General features: G+C 45.6%; 1 protein-coding gene across 9 annotated transcripts in view; it reads left to right on the forward strand.

Moving 5' to 3' along the window:
- Positions 1-12,630, forward strand: part of STARD13 (StAR related lipid transfer domain containing 13) — a 302,653-nt gene extending 290,023 nt beyond the window's left edge. For all 9 annotated transcript variants that reach the window (XM_069808019.1, XM_069808018.1, XM_069808020.1 and 6 more), the window contains 6 exons: positions 1,639-1,846; positions 2,771-2,885; positions 3,667-3,888; positions 5,863-6,080; positions 9,155-9,331; positions 9,708-12,630. In XM_069808019.1, coding sequence (XP_069664120.1) covers positions 1,639-1,846; positions 2,771-2,885; positions 3,667-3,888; positions 5,863-6,080; positions 9,155-9,331; positions 9,708-9,825 — 1,058 coding nt within the window. In that variant the 3' untranslated portion in view covers positions 9,826-12,630. The remainder of the gene's footprint in view (positions 1-1,638; positions 1,847-2,770; positions 2,886-3,666; positions 3,889-5,862; positions 6,081-9,154; positions 9,332-9,707) is intronic.
- Positions 12,631-20,569: the final 7,939 nt, after the last annotated feature.

The raw sequence follows: 20,569 nt of genomic DNA on the forward strand, positions 1-20,569 counted from the left end.
AATGTCATCGGTGTTATTAGGTCTGTAGCCAGAACAACTCCCCATCTCTGAGTCAGGAGCCTGGCGTGAGGATTCACAACAGCCACGAGGCTGAATGGTGAAACATTGCTGTTAGACAACAACAACAACAAAAAAGTAAAAAGGGACATGGGCTGACTCTGTAACCCTACGTGGTACTGCAGTGGGAAGTCTGAAGAACTCTTCTTTACACTGATTGGAGGGGGGGGAAAAGTGCTAGGAAAGATTTTCTTGAACTGCACCAGTAGTTTAAAGGATTTCAGAAAGACTTGAGGATGGGTCTGTTTAAACCAAAGTGGGAACAGGAAAAGATGGGCTCTGTAGATACTGGAGGCCAGTGTTTGGATTAAGAATGAGTAGCAGTGGGGTTTTTTCCATGTGACCAACAACAAATATATTTTTCTGGTTTAGACGGTACTGACAAAACTCCTTTCACAGAAAGAAAAATGTTGAGAATTGCTGGGATACCAACTGTATTTCATAATGTCTGCAATTAAATAAATCTGTAGCTGGGAATTTTTCTTCCCCTTCATCCTGTTTAACAAATTATTAATGTGAAGTTAGGAAGGATTTTTCCTCTCTTAGTGTATTGGCAAGGGATTTCCTATTTTCTGGGACTCACTGAAGATCTTTCTCATATATCCAGCATGGCTTGTTTTGCTGTAACACAGAGGACTGGGGATGAGATGACTAGTGTAGTAGTCTATATGGCATAGCATTGAAGAAACTTTCCTCATTTCCCTAAACTCTCAGTTGCCTAATGTTTACCTATGACTGGAAGGGCTGGCCAGTCTTCTCTATGTGTGAGACCCACCAGTGCAACAGTACAGGTGAGGGAGTACCAGGAGGCTATGTGGGGAGAAAAGACACGTTGCACGGGTTTAGCAAAGGCTCCTCTTACTTCTCAGGAAGACCTGGCCTTGCTGCTTCTAGAAAATCAGAAGCATTGGGCTGTGTTCAGCTTGTCATTCGTGTCTGAAAGCTTTTAAAATAAAGTGCTTGTACAAGGCTAGCAGGCAGAGCTTAAAAGCTGGCTGTTCCCTCTGCGGTAAATCTGCTTTTGTTCTTCTTCTGTTCAATCATATATAGAGCGTAAGTAATACCCAGAGGAGGGCTCCAAGTCCAAACTGAGAAAACTTACAGTAGCCTTAGAAATGAATCTGTCTGAGGTGCTATTTAAGCATATCCATTATCACTTTCATTAAACTCTTTTACACTTCAGGATGCAAGTGTAAGTATTTTCCCAAAGTTTTTGAATTTTTGAACCGTCTTCCCAGGGGACAAAAGAAACCTGAAAAATACCATTTAAAGATAGGAGTACTGAGTACTACTCTCCCTTCCTAAACTTTAAAAGAAGTTCAGTCTCTTTCTCGGGGAACAGCCTTTCAAATGAACAGAGAAATATCGTACGCTAGCTAGGCGAGCTGTGCATGACGGATGAGCAAATACCACGACCCTCCAACAACCAGCTGGTCTTTGCCCCTTCGTCCCCAGTCACCTGCCTCTCCAGAAAGCCATTCCCAGAGTGCGAATGCCTGTGCTAACTCTATCTTGTTCCTGGCTCCTTATCAGATCTTACAACTGACCCCCCACCCCGAACGGCACCTGCTTTTTTTTCAGACGTCCCCAAGGAGCAGCGGCTGCAGGCAGTGCAGGCAGCCATCATGCTGATGTCTGACGAGAACCGGGAGGTTTTGCAGACTCTGCTGTGCTTCCTGAGCGACGTCACCTCCGTGGAGGAGAATCAGATGACTCCTATGAACGTAGCTGTTTGTCTGGCCCCTTCCCTCTTCCATCTCAACATAGTGAAGAAAGAAAGCTCACCGAGGCAAGTTTCTTCTCAACTCTATAAATAGTCATATCCTTAACACAAAATGATGCTTTCAGTGTTTCTAAAGGTATGCAGGATAAAATTTTCCAAAGCATCTGCTTTCCAGCACGTTACACAGGGCATGGCTTCAGTGAGAGGGGAAAGCCTGTGCTGCAGAGCCAGGAGCACACTTGGACATGCACAGAAGGTGTTTTCACAAGCCCAGCAGGCATTTCTGGCTGGCTGTTGTGAATATGCAGTGCCTGCTTTCCATGTGAAATTTCAGTGGGGCACTAGTGAGTTTTGTACAAGTAATGTTGGCTTCTTTGAAGGGAAAGGGCCTGACTTTGCTGGGGCTGAAGTGAAAAATTGACCATGTTTCAAAGGATTTTAATATGTAGATTTTCAGTGAGTGGTTTTTCACTCTGTATTTTCTGGCTACATTCTGCCACTTGGGAAACCAAGTTTATTTCAGGCCACATCAAGATGGTGTGTAACACAGCGAGTGTAGACCAAACAGGGTGTAGACCCTGTTAAACATTAGTGGTCTCAATTACATGTCCCTCCTGACTTCTTTTTCCCCATCTGGTTCAGAATAAACTGAGCTTCTTGGTCACGTATGTGTACAACCAGTGTCTGAGCAAGCACTTTAAGGAGTAACAACGTAAACCACTGTACATCATGTCTGTTAGAAATCCATTTCAAAATGTACACCACCTAATGCAGGACATGCATAACCTTTCCTGCTTTTACCTTTGGCTCAACAATATTTTAGGTAAACATTTTTCCTTTAAAAAAGGCCCAACAGTCTGAGCAACCTTTGTGATAAATAAAAACTAAAGATAGGCTTTTCTCTCTGGTGTTCTGAACATCCTGCTGCTGTTAGCTTTCATATTTAAAAGTTTCAGCTCTTTTTACCTGAGACACTGAATTCAATTACAGAGTAATACAGAAAAAATATGCAACAGGGAAGCCAGATCAGAAGGACCTCAGTGAAAACCTGGCAGCTACTCAGGGACTTGCTCACATGATAATGGAATGCAACAAACTTTTTGAGGTGAGTGAGACACTCAAACGGCATTATTCATGCCCCCATAATGCAGCATCCTTTGAAGTATTTATGTTTATGCTTACGTTTTCTGTCTTGTCTCAGCTCAGAGATTGATGGTGCCTCACTTATTTGTAAACTTGCTCTATCTAAAGTTTATTTATCTCATTTCTTTATGACTATTCCCTTCTAGCATTCAAAGACGCAACTATTAAAAGTGCAGGGTAATTATTCTGTGGCAGTGTTCAACCCAAACTACTGGTTTAGGAAATTTTAGTCTAATTAAAATCAGAATCTGCTGGTTTAACATTTCATTTTATTATAATGCTTTTAACACCTCAGTTAAAACTTATTCATCTCAAAAAGAAGAGCTGGTACACTTTATTTCTGTGTGTCGTGCAATAAAGCTAAAATCACATAGCAATATGCAGTCATTCCTGCAGCTACTTTCACTGCAGGTGGAGGAGAGATAATGCTCGTATCTCCCTTCCCCCGAAGCACAAGGTGACATTTCTGGGGCCTAGAGGAGTAACACAGGTGTATTGATATACAGTTGATCAGCCTAATACCATTCTGCATGAGTAGTGCTATTCTGAGCTGGTTCATTATACTACTTTGATTTCTCGTCTTGTATAAGAAGCAAAGACAGAAATAGGTATCCATTTTACAGACCGTAAGCTCATGGCAATTGGATCCGGAATGGTCCATCAGCCTAGAAACACACTGCCTTAAGGAAAAACTCTCAGCAGGAGGTTTTCCCCATGGGTTTTCCCTCCCTTCTGTGGCACAGGTCCCGCACGAGATGGTCACCCAGTCCCGAAACTCCTATGTTGACGCAGAAGTGCATTCTCCCACCCTAGACGAGCTCGGAAAACAAGTGGATGAGGAAGGAGGGAACTATCAGATGTACCTGGAAAGTCTCATGCAGAATCTCCAGAAAGAAGCAAAAGAGAAATTCAAAGGATGGGTCACGTGTTCCAGTATAGAGAACACAGAACTCGCCTACAAAAAGGTAATTTGGGGAGACGTGGAAGAAGCAGTAAAGAAACCAAAGCAAAATACAGCCTAGCTATGGGACACTCTGACTTGTTGCCTGGCTAAATACGTACCCTTCTGTCTGGTCAGGACACAAAGTTTTTTTAGAAGACTACTAAAAGCAGTTAAAAATGTGATACAATAGTGATACAATCTCAAGTATGAGATTCCAGAAAAAGGCACACAAAGGAAGCTAAGGTCTCCAAAATGGGTAAAGTAAGTGATACAGCAAACAACGCAACCAGAGCACGAGCTGAGACTTTCAACAACAGATAACGTTACCTGGGTAAGCTCTTTGACTAGGGGAGAGGCAAAGCTTCTGACCGTCTCCTGTTGTTTGCCAGCATTTTGGAGAACACAGCCAGAACATAGGTATTAAAAAACCTCTTCAGGCTGCCCACTGCTCGACTTAGCCAGGCCATCCACATGGCCAGTTTTATCCCTGATCCTCTTGTCCTTGTTTCCGGTGGATTTTCGATATCTGCAACTTTTATCAAAATTTCTGAAGTTGTTCCAGGCTCCGTCACTTCTGCAGGGAAAGCCAAAGCACTGCAGCCAGGAGGGGGTTGCTGCAGGGTCCCTGCGGACAGCGGAGTTCAGGGCTGTTGGAAATGCAACGGCAAAACGGAGGTCTGCAAACCAGCAGCAGCTAGCGAGAGGAGGGGATGGGTTAGTTTGGTAGGGGAAGGGCACTGGGAGGAGTGTGGGGTCTGGACGGTGAGGGGGCAGGAGGCAGCATTACCCCTATTTGGGAAGGTGCGACCCCTCTGTTAGGGCAAAGAAATGACAATTACTCTGGTTTGTAGCCAGCTTCTGTGAGTGACCTCTCCAGGGAGGGACTGGGGGAGCCTGGGGAGGGAGTAGCGGGGCTCAGGCTTGGGATGGAGGAGAGGGGATGGGATGTGGGATGTGGGAGAGGGGATGCCCAGGTCTGGGGTCAAGGGCAGCTGGGACTGCAGAGGGGATGGGGAGTCCCCGGGGCTCTAGGGCAGGGGAACTGGGGAACCGAGAGCTTTGGGGAGAAGGAATTAGAACAACATAAAATAATTGAAGGTGGGAGCGGTGGAAGGTGGGTTTCTGGGGACACAATCCTGGGTCTGTGGGAGGTGCTGGAGGTTTCTGGAGCACTAGCATTGGTACGTGAGGATGCCATGGTAGGGAGGGGTTAGAAAAGCAGGGCTTGCCAGATCCAGTGCTTACTGTTAACTTGTTTGCTGCCTATGACCCCTAAAACCACGCAGAAAAGCTGTATGTGTGGAATTTAGGATATTCATCTTGTGCGTAGCCCAGCACTTTCCGCTCCCTTATTGCATGCTGTGGAGGTGTAACAAGTAACAGGAGCCGTGAGCTGGGAGGAGTTAGCAAGCAGTTTGCGTGTTCCTTCTTTGAAAGGCATTTTCCCAGTACCTCCCTTGCAGCTATTTTGAGGAGCAAACATCTGTGTACCTGACACATAACTGAATCAGCATGTTTTGCTCTTCCACCAATTAACTAGGAGGGTTAATGGACCCTCAGTCCCAGCTAGTGCATCATTTTGCCCAAGGTGGTAGCTTCATTTCAGCCCAGGGTTTCAGTCTCTGCTTTCATCTGTTTTTACTTCTGCACGCACATATTCTTCATTACTCTTACGATGCTTGGGGTTGAAAAAGTGTCTGTCATGCCAGAAATAATACAGCAACTCCACTGGCACTATGGGAACTGGTCCAAATATACACTGGTGTGAGAGCAGAAGTAATGTATCACTTCAGTTTTCCATCCAGGACTAGTATGTGTATGTTTTCCCATACAGTAGAGCAGCAGCAATAGCAATAATAGTAATGATTAGCAGGGAAATATGCATGCTCTTAAGCTAAAGGCAGATACCCATATCAAGATTTTGTCCTCAATTATCCTCTGCTGAACATAGGCATATAAATCATGGGGGTTTATGTTCTTTGTTGCTTTACTGCAGGTTGGGGATGGGAACCCGCTAAGGCTTTGGAAAGCCTCGGTGGAAGTTGAAGCCCCCCCATCAGTTGTCCTGAACCGAGTGCTGAGAGAACGTCACCTCTGGGATGAGGACTTCTTGCAGTGGAAGGTGGTCGAGAGCCTGGACAAGCAGACAGAAGTTTACCAGTACGTCTTGAACAGCATGGCTCCTCATCCCGTCCGAGACTTTGTCGTTCTAAGGTAAGCTAAGGCCAGTTCTCCAGCACTTTGCTTCCTGCAGTGCATACAAGGAAGATCTAGTCTTATCTCAGCCTTTGCATCTGTATAATTGTGCTTCGAGAACTCCACTTTTGGGCAGCAGTGTTGATTTCTCAAACTGAATTAAATTTGTACACCTAGAGCATGCTGACCTTTTCTCTGATGTAATTTGAGCAGCACATACTCCTGAGGCCATAAATATAATTTCATCCTTAGAACAGATGTCTGATAATAGCTGCTGTTCTCTTAGCTTTGTTTGTTGTCAAAACAGTGCAAATAGAACCCAATGGTTTTTTATACTGCTTTTGCTGTTCTCTGGGGAACGTTTGATGTTTAAGAGCCAAATGTTTAGTAGAGAAGATAGTGATGCTTTTAAGCTAAGGTTGTTACACGGTGTCTATATAAGTTGTTATTTTAGATTTGCAGTCTTTGTGGACCAAGAAATGCTAACCCATAAAAATCCTAGTGTGGAAATGAACAGAAAGAGGCAGTAGATATGTAGCCTGACTGTCTTCCAGGGGATGACATCTCTTAAATAAATGTATAGCTGTGTATCAATATTCCAAATTCAATCCCAGTTCTGCTATTGTCTATCTGCCTGTAGAGAACAGACAAAAAAAAAAATTCCTCTTATGCACTTATGCACCTTCTGCCTTTGAAATCCTGGCCCTTTGCTTGCTAAGAGCTATTGTGGAGCTGCTGACTTATTTCACTTACCGGGTCAATCCTACAGTTACTTATTTCAGGATGATTTTGTGTGTTCCCATTCTTGGTCTCTGCTTTCTTTGATTGAAATGATACGCCAGAGAAATACTAAGCAGTTTTGACAAGTGAAATAGTCCAGTGAGTCAGAATTGTATTAGAGGGAACAAAGATTGAAGGAAAAAGATGAACCCCATAAAACAGAATAGTACATCCCTTGTATGAACTTCAGTATTCTCTTACAGAATGATAACATGCAGATATTTTCGGTATAAGGGAAGAATTATTGGAACTCTTAGGGGAAGATTTAAAAAAACGTTCTTTGTAAGGTCTTCATAATGTTTAAAACACCAGTCCTCCCATTATTCTATTTCCTTTGCCTTCCCACAGTATACTGGGCTAAATTAATTATTTTACAATTAATTTTCTTATGTAATATTGAAACCAGTGATAAATTTGGCCCTCCGCATAGCACCAAGAAGACTGTCTGGGAGCAGTGGGCGGGTTTTGATGACCATAATTCTGTATTCTTATTTGCCACTTAGTTCGCTATTAGGTTTCGTGGTGGTTTATGTTCTTTAAAGGCCTGCTGTGCAGTCACATCAGTTAAAGAAAAATCTTGCCATTGAGTTCTCTTCTTTTCACTAACCCAGGCAGAATGATCCCCAAGGACTGAAATACATATTATAAAACTGAATCCTGGTGAGTTTTTAAGGGTTGAAAACAGCCGTCAGGCAGATCTGTCAGATTCTGTTGTTTATCTCTTTTGATTTATATCATTAAGTCTAGAGCAAGGTTAGCCAGCAATATCACAGTCAATTTGATACCTTATGATTGGTGGGAAGTGAACAGTGAAATTATAATTCACCTCTGGGGACATGAATAAATATATTTTAACAGACGGCAATTTTCTCCTTCCCAATCAAACTTTTGGCTGTGAAAGGATAAACTTAGTTGTTCTTTTGTTGTTTTTGTTTTTTTTTTTTTTCAATTTGACAGTCATAACAAGGGGATTAGGCCCCCTTGAGAAGACTGTAATGGTAAGAGGATAGGGGCAATGTTTCATATGCCTGGGATCTCACATGTTTCATGTTCATTAAGTCTCAGAGCACCTGTGTGAGTTAGGTGCCATGCCCATTTTTACTACTGTAAGATATTTAGAGAAGTACAGAAGCTGGCCTAAATCCATATAACTGGGAATAGGAATCATAAGTCTTCTGCAGTCTCTGGGATACACAGTTTTCTGCTTCACAAATGGCCCAAGTTAAGTGCCGCATAGTTACCAAAATTATACGGTCATATCTAAGCACTGTGCAAGCATTCACAGGAGATGGTTCAGCATTTCACAGTAGATCCGAGGTGTAATTTCCTACTCTCCATGTGTTTCATCTGCCACGATAGCTTATCATTTGTATTAATGCACAGACACGTGTAAAATCTTCTGAAGTCAGTACCTTCCTGCAGCGTCTTGAATAACAGCTCAATTTCATACAAGAAAAATGCAGAATGTTAAAATTCTCTGCTGAAGTCCAAACTTCAACAGTCCTTGAAAACAGTTTACCTGCTAAAACATGATACTTCCCAAGGCAGAATAATCCCTTTGTCAGAGAGTCCACGGGAAGGCGATGCACATTACATAGCATGGTGGGAATTTCTCATTTCTTCTCACAGCATAGGAAAGAGCACGGACCTATCCTGTGAGATTCAAGCAGATGAGAAAGATGTGAGACGCCAGAATACGTAGAGAATGCTTACAGAACAAGAAAAAAATGTGAAGTATTAAAGGCTAGGTCTCCTGAACTTGGTGGAAAACTTCTGCAGCATGCAAGAGAGGCTAGAAACTTGTAAGAGGGAAAAAACAAAAGGACATTTTGTTCTTAATTCAGATGCCCTTGAAACATGTTCCAGGAGTTTCAGAAGTCCACGCAGGTAGTAGTGAGGATTTCTGCTGTGCTAAACTCTATCTGTTGTTCTGTAAGTCTGCATGGGTGCAATGCAACATTTCAGCTGGATGGCTTACGCTCGCTTTAGCTCCTTTCCAAAACTTCTGTCTCTCTGCAAAAGGCTGTATCATGCCCTGTAATACGTAATGGCTACAAAATGCTCATGTGGAGAAGCAAAACTTCTCTACCTGGAGCCTGCAGCAATGTAGATGGGTGGCCATTCCACATCATGGTCAGACCCCCAACTGGGGAACATAAAACTCCTCCAGGGACCCCTAGGGCGGTCCAGTGGCATGACAGGCAACAACAAGGATAGGCAGACAAGCAAACTGCGATTTTAATTCTGGTTCTTACTCATGTGCCCAAAAGTTTCATTACTAAAGTGATTCCATCTTGAACGTGTTGCTGCAGGACGTGGAGGACGGATTTGCCAAAGGGGATGTGCATGCTGGTTGCCGTCTCTGTGGAGCACGAAGAGGCTCCTCTTATGGGAGCTGTGCGAGCCATCGTGATGGACTCGCAGTACTTGATAGAGCCGTGCGGCTCAGGAAAAGCCAGGCTGACCCACATCTGCAGAATTGACCTAAAGTAAGTATCCCACCTGCAAAAAGCAGATGTCTATTCAGCAGGGCAAAAACCTCCAGCTCAGGGAGGGGAGGCACTGGGAACAGAGGACGTGGTCAATGTAACTTTGCTGCTTTGGAGTCTTCCTGCAGCCTTTTCTATCCACCAAGCTCATTTCTCTGCTCAGCGTCTACCGCTGTTACAGTGCGATTGTAGAAATAAAATCTGCTTACTTGATTACTGCAAGGGAGAACTTCAGAGTACGCTTGCAATGACAAGTATTTGAAGTCACCACCACCACCGTGGGCAGCGGGGAGTAGGAAGCATGGCAAGCCTGTTCCCGCAGGGCGGATTTCTTGAGTATTTGAGTTTCTCAATAATTCTCTTTCCATTTCTTCAGAGGACATTCCCCAGAGTGGTACAACAAAGGCTTTGGGCATCTGTGTGCAGCAGAAGTTGCCAGGATCAGAAACTCATTTCAGCCTCTGATTGCCGAGGGACCAGAAACAAAAATCTGAGGAAGGTGTTCCTGGGAGCGTGTGAGCATAAATCGGGGTCTGGCAGGGAACAGGAATACTGAAAGCAAAGATCTTATCTAAGCTGCAAATCTGACCAGGCTGGGTCTGTACAAAGCTGAAACAGGAATTTTATAGGAAAGTTATTTTATTCTGGAGACTTCACCTCCCCCCACCACATCCCTTCTTTATTAATTTCAATTATTGAAGTAAACATTTCTTGAGAGAGCTTTTATCATTATTACTTCAAAATCAGACTATTGCCATTACTTGTGTGTTACATAACTCTGGTATTTAAAGGCTTCTAAGAAGCATATTTTAATTGTAAATAAATTATGTACAGTATGTATATATTTATCTATATTATATCTATATATATATGTATATGTATAAATTAATTATTTTGTATATAACTCCGTGCAAATCACTTGCATCAGTTGGACCTTAAGTGAATCTGTCACTTGTTTCTTAGTGTGTCACTGCTACATAAGCTGTGTTTGCTATTATCACAGGGCTACCAGGCATAACCCATGAGATAACAGAACTGCCTGTTCTCAAATATGTTTCGTGTTTGTGTATGCTGTGAGAAGGTACCTAGAAATAGATGTAGGAAGAATTACAAGACCTAAGGAAGAAGGAGGTTACTGTACGTTTAAAAATAATGAGGACTGGATCAGTCTCACCAAATAAAATCTATGGAAATGTAACAGAGAGAGACATTTTGAAGGCCATTTATATTCAGCTGCAGAATTGTGACTGTTAGTACAAGGTGTTGAAAACTTACCTATTGCCTTAATTAATGGTATATCTGTCACTAGAGAATCTCACTATGTGCAGTGTTCAAAGTAACTGCTCATTCTTGGAGAGTACAAGGTAATGCTGTGTGTACTGGGGTGTCTGAAATCAGACCGGTAAGTTATGAAGCTGTAAATCTTTTTTTTTTTTTTTTTTTCTTTACCATTTTGTCTAGGTTCTGAGTAAGCGTTTCTGTGTTCTTCTTTCCTTCTCCCATAGAGTTGGCTAATTGTTAAAGAAACTCCAAAGCAGATTTTCCACATCCAGTGGACACAATGACATGCAGATGAATACCACGCCTTTTAATATTCTTACTACACAAATAACTAAACTTTTTTAAGCTTTTAAACACATCTTGGAGATTTAAAAGACTAAATGCAGACTATGCTTGAAAGATTGCTTTTATAGTAACAGCAAGCATTTTCATATTATATTGCACTGATCTGCATGATCCTGCCTCTGTAGGTATTGGTGGGAGCAGGATTAGCCCCTGACTATGAGGAGTAGGAGCCATTTAAGCCTATTACATCAATTCATTTTCAGGGACTTATTATTTTGCTAATGGAAGAATGCTTTAAAAGTAATAATAATAATAATTTGTCAACGTTACCTTTGAGGCAGGGTTCCGTTTTGTTTTTAACTAACCTAAGACCAAAAATGATATTACATCTATGGTTCAATAAGAATGTACAAGCCTGTTAATACTGTTCTTCATTAATCGCATTTGTTCACTTTGACTTTATTTATTGCTGCATAAACCAGCTGAGTCATTCATAGCCAGTGTTTTAGCTCAGTCCTTCCAACAAAATCCACTAAGATTTAGTATGAGGTCAGTTAAGCGGGATGCATTTGCTATGCGAAGCTACAGTTTTGTGCCCTGATTCAGTAAATGGGGAAGTCTTTTCAAAGCCAGTGCTTTGAATCTGCCCCAGGGTGGACCGTGCGTGGTCCTTGATAGCTGCTAGAGCAGGGTCCCACGTGCCGTCGTGGACACGCGTAAGGGCCGTGCCGGTGGGGGACAGCCCTGCAACCCAAGGAAGCAAACCGGTGGGAGCTTGGGGTGGACAGGGGCAGGGTGACCCAGCACAGTCTCCCAGTGGACCAGCAAGACCCCCAAAAGCCACTGTTGTCTTCCCCCATGAGCTGTCTCACCCACGTTTAATCGTGCAACTCATAGGACGGGGGAGGTCGGCCACCCGTGAGCTCCTGCCTTGCGTTTACGGCCAACAACAGTCGCGATGTGCAACTATTGCGTGTTTTTGTCTTAAAGACGGGAGCGCTCACACCCTTACCCGGCCGCATTGAAGTCTGGCACTCAGCAGCCAGCCGCAGGGCACCATCGCTGCCGAGGTCCAGCCTTCCCGGCAGCGAGCGGTGGCTCACGAGCTGGTGGGGCAAGGCCGGTCCCCTGGTTCCAGCCGGACTGCCGTCCCAGAAAGCGGCACCTCCTCCCCAAACGCCTGTAGCTGCAGCAGCAGGTTTCGTGCCGGCTGTTTTCCAAAACACAAGCAATTAGAGCACTTCTGCTACGTTAGTTTGCGTGAATGAATACAGTAGTGCCTCAGTATTAATGGGCACAGAATTTCTGGCCCTGGGAATGGCAATTGTCTGACGGGAAATAATTTCTTAAGGAAATGAAGGGAAAACCTAGACAGGGGTTTTATCCCGTCTGATAAGTCATCGCTCAGCTAGAAGGGGCCCTGTGCCGCCTGCCGCCGTTAGCAAGGTAGGGTTGTCCTCCTACCCTTGCAGAAGCTCTGACATGTGCTTCTGGCATCTCTAAGCCATTTATCAATGAAATCGGATTTCTTTAAAATGCACATTATACCATGTCTACCATTCAGCTACCACAGTATTTTGTATTACATTGCCATTGAGAATACCTTATGATAATTGCATTTTTAAATGTTATACTCATATCAATACCTCATATTTTTACCTCATCTGTTGGTATCAGTCATTAGTTGTAAATAAACAATTGCAGAGTTGAATAAATTTGCATACACTAAAGAATCACGTTTCCTTTGTGCACTCATTTCATGCATTGGCACAAGAAATATGGTACATTTAAGCCCTTGCTTTACTGCAACCTGCTGTCCACTAAACTGTTCTGATATGGGACTTCAATAATGATTTCAGGCTCAAAATGATATTGTTGTCCATTATACTTATCCTATAGTGTCCTTAAGTATACACGAGCTTCATGGCAAAGATTATGTTTTCCAAAGAAGCCATTAAACCAGGATGGCTGGCTTGAGAAAGGTGAACTCAGGTCCTCAACAGTGGCCCCTGACTCCACTGAATTCAACCATGTTTCTGCATCTATGGTCTTGTTAATTGTCGTGGTTTAACCCCAGCCAGCAACTAAGCACCATGCAGCTGCTCACTCACTCCCCCCCCATCCAGTGGGATGGGGGAGAAAATCGGGAAAAGAAGTAAAACTCCTGGGTTGAGATAAGAACGGTTTAATAGAACAGAAAAGAAGAGACTAATAATGATAATGATAACACTAATAAAATGACAACAGTAGTAATAAAAGGATTGAAATGTACAAATGATGCGCAGGGCAATTGCTCACCACCCGCCGACCGACACCCAGCCAGTCCCCGAGCGGCGAATCCCTGCCCCCCCCTTCCCAGTTCCTAAACTAGATGGGATGTCACATGGTATGGAATACACTGTTGGCCAGTTTGGGTCAGGTGCCCTGGCTGGGCATGAGAAGCTGAAAAATCCTTGACTATAGTCTAAACACTACTGAGCAACAACTGAAAACATCAGTGTTATCAACATTCTTCACATACTGAACTCAAAACATAGCACTGTACCAGCGACTGGGAAGACAGTTAACTCTATCCCAGCTGAAACCAGGACATTAATAATCTAAGTCTAGGTTCATAAGAGGGACTGTTCACAGGCCTTACAGATTGGGTTCACATTATCAGACTTCAGCCATCTCAAATCCATCAAGCCACTGCAAAAAAGAAAGATGCAACAGCAGGATAGCGATTCCCGGGGTTTGTCTTACAGATAGAATAAATGTCCCTTTGGATGGGCCTGTATCTCTCGAACTCTCTCTTGAATTATCAAAAGAAGCAGAGTCTCAGAAAGCAGGATGCTGGGCAGGGAGTCAGCTATGAGAGACCATCAAGGAGGGGATAAGCCTTTATGTCCCACCATTCAGGGAAAGCTCAGTATTAAACTTTGGACTGAAAGGAAGCACTTTTCTCCAATTCTCTGCCATGGCAGAGGTGGTCAGCTACATAAGTCCATCCTTTCTTGCAAAAAAATACAGTATATGATGCGCTTTCATTCCCGTATCTCCCTCCCCCCCACTGGCAGCAACTTCACGGCAAACAGACTGTCTTAACCCAAACAGCACTGATGTGTCAGCTCCTGGTATGTGCAGTCTTTATAATGTTGAATTCTTGGGCATCCGTCCTCTTCACAATATCTTGCAGGAGTCACCAGGAAAGCATCCCTCTGTTTGATGCACTTGCTCTGCAGAATCAGTGTCAGCCTTGGAGAATGTTGCTCTTCGAAATAGCAGGTAGTTGTTAGATGAGAGCACAGGCTGAACATACTGAAATGACTGTGAGATGAAAATATTGGAAGAAGTAGCCGGCAGACTGCTGGAGCCTGCAAATCAAATAGGAGAGGGTGAAAACATACTGCTGCTCCGGCTCCATAGTGACATGGAAGAACTGGTAAGCGAACACAGACCTTGCCAGACAGAAAGCAGCACTTAAATGGCATCACCCACTCACGATCCCCTGGGAATTTAGCATGGCCATGTCGTGCTCTCCTTGCCAGATGTGTGTCAGTCACAAGCTGCACAAGGGCTTCACTTGGATGGGTGCTAGGCCAGGCAGACCATGTTGTTACAACTCCCTCCAGGAGCAGGGGCATCAAACCCCAGATTCATAACAAGGTGGGTCTTTGGACTTGCCTAAAATGTACGATTTAAATCGTGACCCTCAATATTATGGGTCATTCAGCTATACTATGTAGAAAGCTAACATTTTCCCCCAAAGCAGCAATGGATGCAGACCAGATCCCACCTAGCACTGTGTGACTGTAGACTGCTTCAGTGTGCAAGAAATTCAGCTCAGCAAATGCACGGGTACATGGAACTCAAGGGCTAACACAGAGCAGTGGGTCTGGGTTAATGAGTAAATGACAGGGAAAACATTACAACACTGCAGATGATAACTGTTTGCCTGTCTGATAGGCTAGTGTTGGGGAGGTCTCTCACACTCCCAGACGATACCCTCCCTAATCTACAGCAGGACCCAGACACCAGAGCCTCTGTACCTTTAATGAAGGTTAGCATCCCTTGCAGAAGTAACCTGGACACTTGGGCTCCTTCCACCCCTTTGGCTCTGAAAGTAGGATCTCTATCCTGACCTCCCATAGGGAGCTATTTTCTGCTGCTCTCTTCCACTGTCTAAGCTCGTGAGCCCAAGGTGCCCTTTTCCCAGCTCGCCCAGTCCCTGTCTGCAGGCTGGGCTCCAGCCCGGGCTGCACGGGAGGCCACGGGGTTCAGCTTGCAGGGCAGGCTGGTCATGGCCAAGCGGTCAATGGTCCCAGCCCCAATTGCAATAGGAGAGTTGGGCATTGCCAGCCTGCCAGGGCTCGAGACTGCAAAGGTCCCATGTCCCACGCTGGGGACAAAACTCCGGGGTGAGGAGTGATCGTTTCTGCGTCTCTCCTACAAGGCTGGAAGGCAAGAGCTGGAAAATAACCAAGAGCCCGTACCACCGCACAGGTGCTCCTCAGTCCCACTGCAATGACAAGTTGGGACTTTCGGTCCTCTCCCAGGGGTTGTGTGTCCAGCAAGACGGGGAGGCTAAAGGCTGCTGCAGTTCGAAAGCACTGAACTGCTCTTTACCTTGAGCGAAACTTGAACCACGGCGTGCAGTTCATTGGCAGCAGTTTGCAAGGAGACAGGATGGGGTCCCAGCTGCGACTCGGCTTTAACAAGAAAATAACTTGTTCTGCGGCGAGAGCGTCTGCTCCAGCAGGAGTCTGCCCTGCTTGGCCAGAGCAGCTGCATGGAGCTCCGCTGGCAGCCAGCTAGAGGATTACGGTTTATTTCTGAATCAAAATACTCGATTCTGCAAAAAGCACTAGGGAAACTCAGCCTAAAACTGCAGACTCTGCTCTTTCTCTTTCACCTGCTCGTAGCAGCTCCAAGACAGACACATGGCTGAAACACAAAGCCAGCACTTGCTACAGGGAGGATTTGCAACAGCTTGCGATTTATGGGAGCAAATTAGCTGCAGGGCCCATCTGTCCCTCCCCAGACCACGCCTGGCCCGCTCCTTGCTGGAACGACTCCTTTTCCTTGCGAGGATGCATATCGAATGACTTTTACTTTTTTTTATTATTATTACTAATTAAATAAACGTGAGAACCACAGGTGGCGGAGCAGACAACAGTAACCCTCTCAGCAGCATCTGCTGGCCAGCAGCGCCCCGCCACGCGTGCGGGACAGATGCTGGCAGGGTGCCTGCGTGCAGCCTGACCCCGGACCCGCAGGGGGAGGATCGGCCACCCCGCTGCACCTCGCCGGCTCCAGCCAGGCTCGATCTTCATGGCAGTACGACCAGAAGCACCACAGCTGGTCTGGCTTGACCACAAACAGCGAGTCCTGAGGTTCCCCCCCTGCCCCCCAGACTCTTTCAGTTTAGAGACTTGCCGTGGGGGGTAGCTGAGAGCACGGAGTTCGTTTATCAGCTCCAAACACCCGTCCATGTGCCACGCTGGTGGCTAACCAGCACGAGCAAGGAGCCCACCATGGCTGTAAGTGCAGACTGCCCTGGGCTCACGGCTGCTCCGGCATTTTGCACGGTGTCGGCTGGCTCCCGATGGGACAGGAACTCGGAACTGGCCTGTGAAGAGAAAAAGGGTAGGATTTTAGTTCGTTCTTTAGCCTGGATTTCTCTTTCCCTGAAGAGTCACGTCCCTTTCCTCCTGGCCCAGGGAGGAGGGATCACACCAGCCTGCACCCCTTACCCAGGCTCATCACGTCTGCTGCTTTGCAAAAGGTAAAATAAGTGATTTGGGGAAAACTCCCCATTCTTCAGTGGCTGTATTTGGGGATCCCTGGTGAGGAAGGACAAGCTCTGCTGCTGCAGATACACTGTCACAGCATTGGCGCAATGCCCACACGCAGGGCACACCAGCAGCTCCCTCCCAGGGCCGTGGGACAGCGAGAGCACCATTTCAGAGACGATTTTTGGCAGGCCACCTTTCCCGCTTCCCACAAGGTCGCAGGGCCTGAGCCGGACTGCCCACAGCCAGTGGTGAAGCCACTCCAACATGGAGTGAGCCACCACACGTGTTTTAATTACATATCCTTCCCAAATACCAGACGAAACCCCATCGACAAGCATCGCCTTGAATGGGGTTCACTGCCTGGCCATGCTGATGCCCAGCCGTGGCCTTAGGTCTTTTTTGAGCTGCGGTTATCATCGAGTGGTCTCATGTCGTTCTCTCTGCAGTCGAGGAGGTGCCGGGACACTCATAAATAGCCGATCGGCGACGTTCGTCACGCTGCTGAAACCACCAAGACAGCAATGGGAAAGTTTGTCATTATTATCAATGAAAAAAAAAAATAGTTGCAAATAATGAAAAATTAAATGGGTGTCACTGGGCTAAGCCAAAATATTACACTATGGCCTCCTTGGCCTCCCAGTATTTCTTGCCTTGGGCAACCTTTTCCAGCAATCACTGGTATTTATCAGAAAAGAGATACAGTTATTGCATTTGGGTTTTTCAAATAATTGAGTAATTTAATCTTTTAAGTGCCTCTGAGATCACTTGCTGTAATTAAAGACAGAAGATGAATGACTGAAGTACAAGAGCAGTGGAGGACTTACTTTAAAAATGAATATGTCCTTGACTGCGTCTCCTGTGCATTTATATAATGATTATCCCACATTAATATGACCAAACAGATAAAAGGAGAAAATAATAAGAGCTCGGTGGCATTATTTTTCTTCCAGCCCAATAATAATATATCACCAGCTGGAGGAACGTGCCTGTGAATACCAAGCAGGAACAACCACGTGCTGCCGGGTGCCGGACCCTGCCGCCTCCCGCTGCGAGGTGCAAGGAAAGGCAATATCCGCTCACGGCTCCTGCAGCAATGTGGCAGATAAATGAGTTACAAATGTGTATAAAATTCACAAACTTCCATCAGAAGTGGACTTAAAGGCTCAGCTAGTGCTGGGGGAGACGACTGCAACGCTGGCAGCTTACTTTATGAGCATTTATTTTCTCAGCTTTTGGAAATAAGACCCGTTTGATCCTAGTGGAGAGAGGGAGGCAGAAGGTTTGCTGCAAAGTAATAACTATCAACAAAAAATCTGTAAGGCCTGTAAACAGTATTTTGTCTTCTAAATAAACTATAGGCCCTGGCATATCTATGTCATACCTTGGTGTTTAGTTCCCCATTTCATAGCCCAAATGTGAACAAATACATGGCCAAAGAGGGAAGAGGACGTGGCGAGAGAGCTGGAGCTGGCCCTGCTCCATCCTTCACCCAGCACTAAGCCCCGGCTCACGCCTGTCCCAGCCAGAGAAGCAGCAGCCTCGCACCCCTCGGGGAACCATCCGTCCTGACCGGAGAGGCTGCAGCCTGCCGGGAAGCCCTCCTCGCCGGCTTGCTCCTCTCCCTTTCCTGGCAGGGCATCCCATCGCCTCCAGCTCGACTGCGCTATTGCCAGACTACAAAACTTCGTCACCTCGTAAAACTTTACAGCACAGGTAGTTTATAGCATTACACCTCTCGAACTAAACGCTCGGCCAATGCGCGGTTCCCTCTGGCAGGAGGAAAACCATATTTCTTGGGTCAGGTGTTGTGTTTGTGCAGCCCCGCTGGTTTACGGCGCTGCCGAAAGCAACAGAGCCCTGAGCGCAAGAAGGCGGCGAGGAAACAGCCAGCTCACTGCCGAGAGCTGAGCCGCCGTTTCAGCCAGCATCTCGGCCGGACACGCCGTCGGCTCTGCTCTTCCTCCAGTGCCCTGGGGCTCGGCACCGCTCCGGCTTGGATGCACATCCCGGCAAGGCACAGCTCCGGGGGGAGCTCCGGGGGGAAGCTCCAGCTTGGAGACTTCTCTGGCTCCTGAGAGCCAAAGAGGTAGGACAGAGAAGGCGCTGCCCAGGTCCTCTCCTTCCCTGCAAGGACTGCTGCCTTAAAAAAAATCAGTGAGAAGTACATTACACATCCCAGGTTAGGAAGGGAGAGTTAAAACCCAGCCCTCCCTGCCAAAAAAACCCCCAAGTCTTGTATGTTGCCCTCTTACTAAGGAAGAAACCCTTTCCACCAATAGAAAAGAACTAAAGTAGAAACTAATCCAACTTGATGTCAATTTGCAGTATTTAGAAAACATCGTCACTGTCATTCTCGCTGCTTTGCTCGGTGCTGGTGACAGCGACCACTTCTCCCACCCGCCAGTGCCCGGTTTCCCTCTGCACCTCGGACCCTCATGGGTCTCCTGGGACTCGAGCCAGAAACACATTTGGATGAGCTCAGGAGAGCTGGAACCCAATAACAATGCTTCGCCGTGTTCCGTTGTGAGTAACTCTTGTGACGAGGAAGGGGCTTTTGACAGTAAAATTCATCATGTAGGTGTATCATTAAGGGACAAATATGGGGGAGAGGGAGTTTTCAGAGTAGATTCTTTTTTTAAATTTTATTTTTTTTAACAAAGGATATTCAAAGTCCCATGGCCCGTCCCCACACTAGGGGACTGCTCCCTCAGCTCCCAGGGTGAGGAATTCACGCGTCCGCTTGTGCCTGTGGCTTTTCTGCCCTGCTTCGTTAGTGTTCTGCCTGGCTTCTCTCTGCCTCGCTGGTCCTTTTGCCAGTCCTTCACAAACACACAAAGCATCACAAAATAATAGCCAGCAAAATGTCAGCACCCACAAGTGTCTTGGCTGTAAGCTGCTGTTACTTCAACTTTCTGGTTTCTTAACCATCTTAATTTTCCCAGAACGGTTTGACAGAGCGTGGTGTTTCTCTTCAACTCACGAAACAAAATAAAAGCCTCTGATATGTTGGACCCTGCCACTTTCATCTCACCTCGTTATTCCCTCTTTTTTCCAATCTCTTAAAAAGGGTAGGCTTAACTGGCCAGCACCAGCCGTAGCCTCGTGACGGCTGGCGAAGAGTGGTTTGGCAATCCACAAGTGGCACATCAAAGACGGGAAGAGCATTCCCCTTTCTTTTCCTCACCTCCTCTTCTCAGCTTTGCATGAGCGAAGAAGGAACAAAACTGAATTTTCTCAGCTGCAGCTGAAATCTAGCACCTACAACTGACTTCTTCGCCCTCAATATGGGCATTTTCACCTAAGGGGTTTTTGCAAGCAGAATGAACAGATCAAGTTTTCTAAACGACTCAAAAGCAAATGAATCCACTGCAAGGAGGAAAGTGAAGGGCAAGTTCTGTGTTTAAACATGCTGACACTTGTACAGCCACTGTACCACTAACTAGTCTTGTCCCGTTCTGCTCCCACTTCCTTTAACCTTGACATTTACTTTCCTTAGGATGTTTAACAAAGATGCCACAAACTGACTGCTTAGTGCCACAACAATGCTGACAAAATCCCTCAAGCCTGTGAGTAATTCTACTGGAATGGAAGAGCCATCAAATTTACTGCAGTGTTACTATGGAATAAGCTATTGCAACAAAACACTCTTATATTGGTATGGTTACTTCCACAGGCTTTTTAAATAGCAGTAGTCACTCTAAAAATAATAATTAAAAAAAAAAAAAAACAACAAAAAATCAAAGAACCAAAACCCCTCCAAAGCCCTAGGTCTGCTGGAAAAACCTCTGTTTAGACACAGGCCCCAGCAATCTCCAACAAAACTTACAGTTATTTATGCGGCACTGGAAAAACAAACAGCAACACAAACTCCTTGCAGAGTTACCATAACAGCCTC

Source organism: Haliaeetus albicilla, chromosome 20 (assembly GCF_947461875.1).
Source record: "Haliaeetus albicilla chromosome 20, bHalAlb1.1, whole genome shotgun sequence".
NCBI lineage: Eukaryota > Metazoa > Chordata > Aves > Accipitriformes > Accipitridae > Haliaeetus > Haliaeetus albicilla.